General features: G+C 41.2%; 1 protein-coding gene across 2 annotated transcripts in view; it reads right to left on the reverse strand.

The window, feature by feature from the left end:
* skic8 (SKI8 subunit of superkiller complex) overlaps positions 1 to 5,741 on the reverse strand; it is a 17,958-nt gene extending 12,217 nt beyond the window's left edge. The window contains exons 1-5 of one of the 2 annotated variants that reach the window (XM_020456846.2): positions 5,507 to 5,741; positions 5,284 to 5,330; positions 1,235 to 1,262; positions 997 to 1,102; positions 731 to 903 (exon numbers count right to left, since the gene is read on the reverse strand). In XM_020456846.2, the coding sequence (XP_020312435.1) occupies positions 731 to 903; positions 997 to 1,102; positions 1,235 to 1,262; positions 5,284 to 5,295 (319 nt within the window). In that variant the 5' untranslated portion in view covers positions 5,296 to 5,330; positions 5,507 to 5,741. Of the gene's footprint in view, positions 1 to 730; positions 904 to 996; positions 1,103 to 1,234; positions 1,263 to 5,283; positions 5,331 to 5,465 lie in introns of both variants that reach the window. The other variant, XM_020456848.2, reaches the window with a different exon arrangement.
* Positions 5,742 to 10,393: the final 4,652 nt, after the last annotated feature.

The raw sequence follows: 10,393 nt of genomic DNA on the forward strand, positions 1-10,393 counted from the left end.
CACCACATTCCTAAAGAAAAGAAACATTTTCTCTGACACCCAAAAGTACTCGTTACATTTTAAATGCTTAGCAGGACAGAAAAATGGTCCAATTCACGCACTTAAGAGACCATCCCTGGTTATCCCTACTGCCTGATCTGGCGGACTCACTAAACAGACGTTTTGTTTTGGAAAGGGGATACCTAGTCAGTTGTACAACTGAATGCGTTCAACTGAAATGTGTCGACCGCATTTAACCCAACCTCTCAATCAGAGAGAGGAGCGGAGGGCTGCCACCACTGGTGAACAGTCACAATGTTAGTCAGCTCAGCAGGCTTTATAACCAATGTATTGAGTTATAACTCCTATGGCTCTGGCCTGAACTACAATTAGTCAACAACTAAACAAATCATACACAACTGCAGAGGGGAATATGTCTTGTGTCAATAGCTTTGGCTGCAAGTTCGTCGGTCGTGGTCACTCAGTTGAGCCATGTGAGCCTTGTACAGGGTGGCAGCTTGACAAAACCTGACCCAACGAACCACATTTGAGCATAGTACTTCATCTTCAATGTTGAAGATCAGGGTTGGGGTCAATCCCAAAACATGAAAAAAATAACTGAATGGGCTTTTTCAATTCATGGAGTTTACATTAATTTCCTGAATGAAAATCGCATTGTCCCCAGCCTTTGCTGCTACACATGCCCTCGCCGGACATAATGTGGCTGAAAAGCCACCAGACAATGTCCTACCTGGGCCCGCATCCATGGACTTGATCTGCTTGCCGAACTCAAGGTCCCAGAGGCGTATGTGGGCATCCAGCGAGCTGGAGGCTGCTATGGCTCCGTTGGGACTGACGTCCACTGAGACTATACCCAACTGGTGGCCCTCCAGGGTCCACTGCAGCTCCAGCTTTTCATCTGACCTGAGTGGCAAGAGAGAGAACAGAGCAGTCAACTTAGTGTAAACCCACCGTACTGGCTCAATTCAATTGGATTCAAAATATGCAGTGTATTACCATTTCCAGACTTTCACCATGTCATCCAGAGAGCCAGTGACTATTGTTTCCAATCCATCCCGCTCACTTTTACCCCACGCAGCAGTCCAGATGGCATCGTCGTGGGCTGTGGGCAAACACACATATTAGACACACCAAAAATGGAATTACAAGGTGCCAAATGACATTCCGTTTGAAGGAAAATATGAATATCAATATGTAATGAGTCTGTAACAATATTGAGGATGAGTTAACTCACCATGTTCTTGCTTGAACAGAATACTGTACTGGAAAGAAAATAAATTGTTATTGAATCACACACAGGTAGCTTTCACAACTCATTATGTGATCACCTTACATGGCTTCCCCCTACCTGAAACAGAATCTGGGTTTACAGGAGACATTGAATATGGCAATTATTTTAAGCCCAGGCAGCTGCCATTCACCAGCTTAAAAATTCACTCAGTACTTAGCGAAACTCCATTATTTTGTAATAGGAAAGGTCTGATTTTATCCAGAGAGGAAGAGGCAAAGCCAAAATAAGCCCAATGAGTTTCTATAGCCTTCACGCTTTTGGGACAACAACTCATTGTTATGGCGGAGACATGAATTCCACTAACGTACATACAGCTGATAACTATGCTCATGGAAATGCAAATACTTTGCTAATGAACGGCCGCTCTTTCGAAATAATTGCAATGTACATATTTATGCGTGTATGTCTTTGCTGTCTCTCCGTTTAAAAGGCTTGATTCATCTACGGGGAGTAATTCAACAGAAAGTCGAGAACGGATCTTCCACAGGAAGTGTTCGTTAGAATCGATTTTTCAACGTGGTTCTCCATCGAGTTGACCAGACTAAAGTACTTACACAGCTGCAGACTGAATGTTCCTGTGTAGTCTTAATCTTCTGAGTTTCTAACCATTTCAACGTGCAGCCACATTTTTCTGGTCTCATAAAGTCTCATGACGTCCGGTTCCACACCGTCAGCCTGCTTGGTCTCTAGTCTTGTAGTTTTCTTAACCATTTGTAACGTATTCAGCTGCACATAACTGGTCTATAGAGTTCTTCAGCAGGTCCTTTGAAACACTTGGAGGGGGGGGGGGGAAGGCCGTTCCATTATGTTTGGCAGAATGTTTGTGCTCGCATGGGCGTAGTTAATGACTGGATAAACTTTACATGAAAAAACATTTTCTCATTTAGAAGGCTAAGATCACATTTCACCTCACAAATAGTTTAATCCTACAAGTTCCACAACAGTTGGATGTAAACCCGATAACTGGGAAATATACACATTCAGAGATACATTTATGTTGTTATACCGTCCTTAACTTCTTATGGTATAGGTGACGCTTGCGTCCCACTTGGCCATAAGCCAGGGAAAATGCAGCGCTGCAAATTCAAATAAAATGATATAAAAATCTAACTTTCATTAAATCACACATGTAAGATACTACATTAAAGCTACACTAGTTGTGAATCCAGCCAACATGTCAGATTTTAAAAAGGCTTTTCGGGGGAAAGCATAAGAAGCTATTATCTGATGATAGCACAACAGTAAACAAAGAGGGTAGCATATTTCAACCCTGCAGGCGATACACAAAACACAGAAATAAAATATAAAACATGCCTTTGACGAGCTTCTTTTGTTGGCACTCCAATATGTCCCATAAACATCACAATTGGTCCTTTTGTTCCATTAATTCCATCCATATATATCCAAAATGTCAATTTATTTGGCGTGTTTGATCCAGAAGAAAATAGCTTCCAAATTGCGCAACGTCACTACCAAATACTTCAAAAGTTGCCCGTAAACTTTGCCAAAACCTTTCAAACTACTTTTGTAATACAACTTTAGGTATTTTTAAATGTTAATAAATCGATCAAATTGAAGACGGGTCTATCTGTGTTCAATACAGGAAGACAACAAACCAAGCTACTTTTCAAGTCTTGCACAACTCTCAACAGTGTTACGCAGTTCCTAGATGGCCGTACTTCTTCATTGCACAAATGAATAACCTCAACCAAATTCCAAAGACTGGTGACATCCAGTGGAAGCGGTAGGAACTGAAAACAAGTTCCTAAGAACGGTTAGTCCTCTGGGTTTTGCCTGCTACATAACTTTTGTTATACTCAGACATGATTCAAACAGTTTTAGAAACTTCAGAGTGTTTTCTATCCAAATCTACTAATAATATGCATATCTTATATTCTTGGCATGGAAGTTGAAATTGGTTGAAATTGGGCACGGTATTTATCCAAAAGTGAAAATGCTGCCCCCTATACCTTAAGAAGTTAATGAGATCCCAAAACAACAACCGAGCTGACAATTGTTCTTTAAGTACCCACGGACCCTTCCAACTGTTCGGATTACAGAAATATATTTTGATGTTACCGTACTGCAACTCTCACTCTGTTGTAACAAAGGGATTTTTTACTTAAATTTCTGCAGAGTGGGAGAGAGTGTTTTCAGTATTTACAACAGTCATGAAACGGCCAAATTCACCCCTCTCCCCCTCTGCGGGAGAGAGAGAGGGCGCTGTAGAGCGGAACCACTGTAACCCGAATCTTCAGATCTTCACAGGAGAGTCATGACACTTGTTAAAAGTTATTTTGTGGAATTTCTTTCCTTCTTAATGCGTTTGAGCCAATCAGTTGTGTTGTGACATGGTAGGGGTAGTATACAGAAGATGTATGGATTTGGTATTTTACCAAATAGGGCTTATCGCAAGAATAGCTCAAATAGGCAAAGAGAAACAACAGTCCATCACTACTTTAAGACATGAAGGTCAGACAATCCGGAAAATTAAGAACTTCAAAACTTTTTGAGTAGGCAACATTTCTGGGATCTTTTATTTCTGCTCATGAAACCAACATTTCACATGTTGTGTTCATATTTTTGTTCAGTGTAGCTTCTTCCGGTTTGATGCAGTCCAAGACAGGCACTACGTAATCATATTTTATGGTGAATAACATAGCTATGTCAGCTATTAGTCTACTATAGCGCAAGTCGGCTTGTTTGGTTACCATTTCGCCCTCCCTGCTCCCTAAGTCACGCGCTCACAGTAGGGCCAATCCCCATCTGCTAGAGCTGCACCTCTCTCCCTCCTCTCACGCTTTAACAGCTCTGGTTAATAAAAAGTAGCTTAAAATTACTTTTCAGCAGCTTCCCTTACTTGGATCGGATCAGACCAAGTCTAGATCTGACCAGGTCAATATGTAACGAGACTCGTTGTATTCGGGTCCACTCGGAATGGGTCTCTATATTTAAAAACAAATATTTAGGCATATCAGGTCCGAGTGGGAATGCCCCGGGTTAATTTCAGAACAGATCCAAAACTCTTATCCTCAGCATCATGCAGACGGAGATAACATTCCAATTAGTCAATGGGTATCGTTGGAATGCAAGCCGCATATCCTGAGTGCCCGATGATGTAGAATTTGAAACTTATCACCACACAGCCCCAATACCCCGACAGTCATACAGGAAGGATACTGGCCTTGTCGCTGCATCTATCCTAGAATTGTGAGTCTATCCCAAAATTGTGCAGCTACCTGGACAGCTAACTTCCATTAAATGGTATTATGGCAGCCATATTGGATTTTGGACACCATATTGGATTTAAGGCTAAATCCATGATGGTCCTAAAGAGAATCTGTGGCAAGTTACCTTGGACACACATTCTGATGTCAGAGCCCACTGTGGCTAGATTATACTAGCCACAACAATAAAAACCTGTAACTGTATGCATCTTTGTCAGATAGGATGATACAGCACTGAATGAGAGCAAATTTGACTTGGAAAGTTGTCTATTATATTATCTACCAAAAAGTAAAGCTTACTTTCATAAATATTCAATGACTTTTGCAGTACAATATTTTTACACAATCATCCATTTCATAAATGGGCGACATTAGGGATGTGAAAAAACATGGATGTGTTTTGTTCTACCTCGGGTAGGGAGGGGTATCTCACTAGCATATGTTGACACTATTAAACTTGAAATGCTGGTGAATGGCTGCTTCATGGCTTAAAATGAGAACCGCCATATTCAACGTCTTCTGTAAATCCAGATTTTGGTTCACCCCAAAACAGAGACTTACTGAGAGAATGAATGTCTGAAACAGACACACTCACGTTGATTCCAGCACGCCTGTATGTTTCTTACTCGCAAGATTAGCCAATCAGCTAACTGTTAGCTAGCTACCTAAAACAACAGAACATTACAGACCTAGGAAGTATCGTTAGCTAACTTAGCATGTTACTAACCATGGCTTTGGCTAACGTTAGCTAATTATTTCACTTACTTGAGTGCTCATGGTTGTTCGTTAAATCTTGCAAGTAGTTTTACGTCCTGAAAGTCAAATAATTCACATAACGTTAGCTAAGTAAAGTTAGCTAGCTAAATAGCTATTTCTCTACCTGGTAAAGCTAGCTAACGTTATAGCTACTCCAGAAATGCAGAAAAAAATATAATAAACTAGAACACCTGGATATTGCTGAATGATGCATATTAATTAGTGATGTTACGTTTGATACTGGAGCACCAAGGCAAGCGTCGAAATCGCGAAGCAGCCAACTTCGAAGCGCTGTTCTTCTTCTTCGGTGGGGTTTATCGGCGGTTGGTATCCAACGTTATGGTGCATTACCGCCACGTACTGTACTGGAGTGTGGGAAAGAGTCAGGGAGAAAGTAAATCTTACCTGCCAGCCCCGATACTCTTAAAAAACAAAACAAATATTTGAGACTACATCTAATGACGTTCTACTCAATATACTCTTTAAACTAATTTCCTGTGCCCCCTTTTTTAAACCACGTTGCAAAATGCGATATCCCACTACCACTACTTCTCCTTCTTCTGACTTGCCTAGTTAAATAAAGGTTACATTTATTGGCAGACTCACACTCAAGGTCTATTACTGCCACCTTCTTTAGGGGTAGTGAAATATCTTTGTAAATTAGTGACAAGTATACAAGCACATACAGTATGATTTGAACCAATTATGTACCAAAGACATCTTAAAATCGTTATATATATATACACACACTACTGTTCAAAAGTTTGGGGTCACTTAGAAATGTCCTTGTTTTTGAAAGAAAAGCTACTAGTGAAATATCTTTGTAAATTAGTGACAAGTATACAAGCACATACAGTATGATTTGAACCAATTATGTACCAAAGACATCTTAAAATCGTTATATATATATACACACACTACTGTTCAAAAGTTTGGGGTCACTTAGAAATGTCCTTGTTTTTGAAAGAAAAGCTACTTTTCTGTCCATTTAAAATAACATCAAATTGATCAGAAATACAGTGGAGACATTGTTAATGTTTTAATTGACTATTGTAGATGGGACCGGCAGATTTTTTAAAACGGAATATCTACATAGGTGTACAGAGGCCCATTATCAGCAACCATCACTCCTGTGTTCCAATGGCATGTTGTTCTTAGCTAATCCAAGTTTATAATTTTAAAAGGCTAAATGATCATTAGAAAGCCCTTTTCCAATTATGTTAGCACAGCTGAAAACTGTTGTCCTGATTAAAGAAGCAATAAAACGGGCCTTCTTTAGACTAGTTGAGTATCTGGAGCATCAGCATTTGTGGGTTTGATTACTTACTTCTTCTTTCTTCTGAAACTCGTCAGTCTATTATTGTTCTGAGAAATTAAGGCTATGCAATGGGAAAAATTGCCAAGAAACTGAAGATCTGGTGCAACGCTGTGTACTACTCCCTTCACAGAACAGCGCAAACTGTCTCTAACCAGAATAAAAAGAGGAGTGGGAGGCCCCGGTGCACAACTGTGCAAGAGGACAAGTACATTAGTGTCTAGTTTAAGAAACAGACGCCTCACAAGTCCTCAACTGGCAGCTTCATAAAATAATACCCGCAAAACACGAGTTTCAATGTCAAGAGTGAAGAGGCGACTCCGGGATGCTGGCCTTCTAGGAAGAGTCGCAAAGAAAAATACATATCTCAGACTGGCCAATAAAATATTAAGATTGGCAAAAGAGCACAGACACTGGACAGAAATATGGCTTTTTCTTGCTCGTGTTTCTTGGCCCAAGCATGTGTCTTCTTCTTATTGGTGTTCTTTAGTAGTGGTTTCTTTGCAGCAATTCGACCATGAAGGCCTAATTCACTCAGTCTCCTCTTAACAGTTGATGTTGAGATGTGTTACTTGAACTCTGTGAAGCATTTATTTGGGCTGCAATTTCTTTGGCTGGTAATTGGGTTGCATTAAGAAGGAAATACATTAGACTATTTAACTTTGAACAAGGCATTCCAGGTGACGACCTCATGAAGCTAGTTGAGAGAATGCCAAGAGTGTGCAAAGCTGTCATCAAGGCAAAGGGTGGCTGCTTTGAAGAATCTCAAATATTAAAATATTTGTTTAACACTTCTTTTGGTTACTACATGATTCCATGTGTTATTTCATAGTTTGAATGTCTTCACTATTATTCTTCAATGTAGAAAATAGTAAAAAATAAAGAAAAACACTTGAATGAGTAGGTGTGTCCAAACTTTTGACTGCTGGTATTTATCTTACATTAGGGTGAAGTAGCCTAGGCTTTCTAATCCAGTTAGATTTTCAATATTAATTATCAACGAATATAAAACCATGTTATCTTGAATGGTGTAATGTAATAATATGCACGGGTGTGCTCGGTGTGTGAATTTATCACAATGCAAGCCTACTCATTAGAAAAAAACAGCAGCTCTAATTCAATATTAACTTCACAGTGAAATACCGCTATTCTGGCTATTAATCATTCTTAAACAGTCAGTAAAATAGCTTATTTAGCTATCTCAAATCGTTGCCTTTAAGATCTCATGTATGCAAGTGTACCTGTCTTATCCACAATGATGGGGCAGCAGACCAAGTAATATGCGAGAGGAGGACCCTATAGCGTAGGATAATTATTCTGCTGTGTCAACTTCATTTATTAAGAGGTGACGTTACAAAGATCGATTCTGTTACATGTTATTCGTGTTACATATTTACATTTTGGGATAGTTGTTCACTGAATTACTAGCACTACAGTGGCTACAAACGTCTCGCGCTCAGTAGAATGTGAATGCACTATCACGTGATGCTGCCTTCGAATACCGTCCCAAATGGCAGTAACCTACTGGAAAAGTGCTACCTACTCAAGTAGGTGCCTTTGGAGGCAGGTAGGCAGCCACCTTTGGATTGGCTAAATAATAACAGTATGCTACACCAACATATTAGTTTCCATTCATACAAAGTGTCAAAACAATTGCCAGCATTTTGCGGGGACTCGTGATGCCCAGAGCCAAAGTGTGCTGCCCAGACCACTGCGTTACAGCAGTTCACAATGCATGTGCAAACTGAGAATTCTTGACAGTATGAGGTCGGTTGGTTTGGAGAGCCTTCCCCAAACCATAGCCCCCTAGGTATGATATTGCATTGTATAGCCTACAAACAGCTTCCAACTGCCCCCTGGCGGTGATTATGGGTTTAAACTATTTATTCAAATCCTCCTGCAGGATTATTTTCCTCCTGCGACAAAATGGGTCATATTAAGATCCGAGATCTGTAGGTTTTCCTCCGAAAAGACAACATAAAAGAAAAACCCACACCAATTTAGTATAGGGTGGAAAAAGAATATGGAGCAAAACAAACAGCGGAAACACAAAACCTCAGGCTTCTTTCAAACTAAAGTGGTTGAGCTGGTAATAGCGCCTCAGTTTACGTGAGGTGTAGCTCTCCCAACAGCTCTTTTACAATTTAAATAGCTCTTAAATTAAAAACCAGCTGGGCCAGCACAGGTGAAACACATCCTGAGACTAACGAGATCACTCGCCAGCACAAGGCAGCACACTCTGCATGCACTCTGCTCATGGCGGTGTGTGAGTGTGTGAGTTTCCATAGCAATGGCTCCGCTTGGCCAACTCTGCTCATTGACGAGACAAACTCAAGGAACATTATTAGTGTATGTGAAATAATCTCTCCTGTCTTAAATTTGACGAGGTTGAAGCACCTCTGACACCATTTTATGATCTTAGTCAGATATGACTGTACTGCTCAGCAGAGCATGAGCAAAGGCTTCAAAATGTTAGTGATACCGAGCCCTACCTGTACCCTAGTTATTGATGAAAAAACAGGCCCTACCCGGCCCTAACACAATCTATGATGCCGGGGCCTGTCGGGCTCTGGTCGGGTAGCAGAGCTCTAGCTGAAACTGTCACACTGGAGAAAGCATCTCGGCAAGCAAAACAGCTCCCCTCTCTCTTACTATATGTAGCCCATGTACCTGATGCTGTCAGGCCAAAAAGAGTTTGACATTCCATACTGTTTTTGGCCAGACAGGATCAGATACATGGGCTACACATACACTACATGACCAAAAGTATGTGGACACCTGCTCTTCGAACATCTCATTCCAAAATCATGGGCATTCATTCCAAAATCATGGGCATTAATATGGAGGTGGTCCCCCTTTTGCTGCTATAACAACCTCTGCTCTTCTGGGAAGTTGGAACATTGCTGTGGGGACTTGCTTTCATTCAGCCACAAGAGCACTGGTCGGGCACTGATGTTGGGCGATTAGGCCTGGCTCGTAGTTTGCATTCCAGTTCATCCCAGTCAAGTTCTTCCACACCAAATCTCGACAAACCAATATTCTGTATGGACCTCTCTTTATACACGGGGGCATTGTCAAGCTGAAACAGGAAAAGGCCTTCCCCAAACTGTTGCCACAAAGTTGGAAGTACAGAATTGTCTAGAATGTCATTGTATGCTGTAGCGTTAAGATTTCCCTTCACTGGAACTAGCACAAACCATGAAAAACAGCCACAGACCATTATTCCTTCTCCACCAAACGTTACAGTTGGCACTATGCATTGGGGCAGGTAGCATTCTCCTGGCATCTGCCAAACCCAGATTCGCCCAGATTTGTCCGTAGGACAGCCAGATGGTGAAGCTTGATTCATAATTCGAGAGAACGCGTTTCCACTGCTCCAGAGTCCAATGGCGGTAAGCTTTACACCACTCCAGCCAATGCTTGGCATTGCGCATGGTGATCTTAGGCTTGTGTGCAGTTGCCCAGCCATGAAAAACCATTTCATGAAGCTCCCTACAAACAGTTCTTGTGCTGACGTTGCTTCCAGAGGCAGGTTGGAACTCGGTAGTGAGTGTTGCAACCGAAGACAGGCGATTTTTACGCACTTCAGCACTCGGCGGTCCAGTTCTGTGAGCTTGGATGGCCTACCACTTCAAGGCTAAGCCATTGTTGCTCCAAGACATTTCCATTTCATAATAACAGCACTTACAGTTGACCGGGGCAAACATTGGACGAACTGACTTGTTGTAAAGGTGGCATCCTATGACAGTGCCATGGGGAAAGTCACTGTGTTCTTCAGTAAGTCTATGTACTACCAATGTTTGA

Source organism: Oncorhynchus kisutch, linkage group LG22, assembly GCF_002021735.2.
Source record: "Oncorhynchus kisutch isolate 150728-3 linkage group LG22, Okis_V2, whole genome shotgun sequence".
NCBI lineage: Eukaryota > Metazoa > Chordata > Actinopteri > Salmoniformes > Salmonidae > Oncorhynchus > Oncorhynchus kisutch.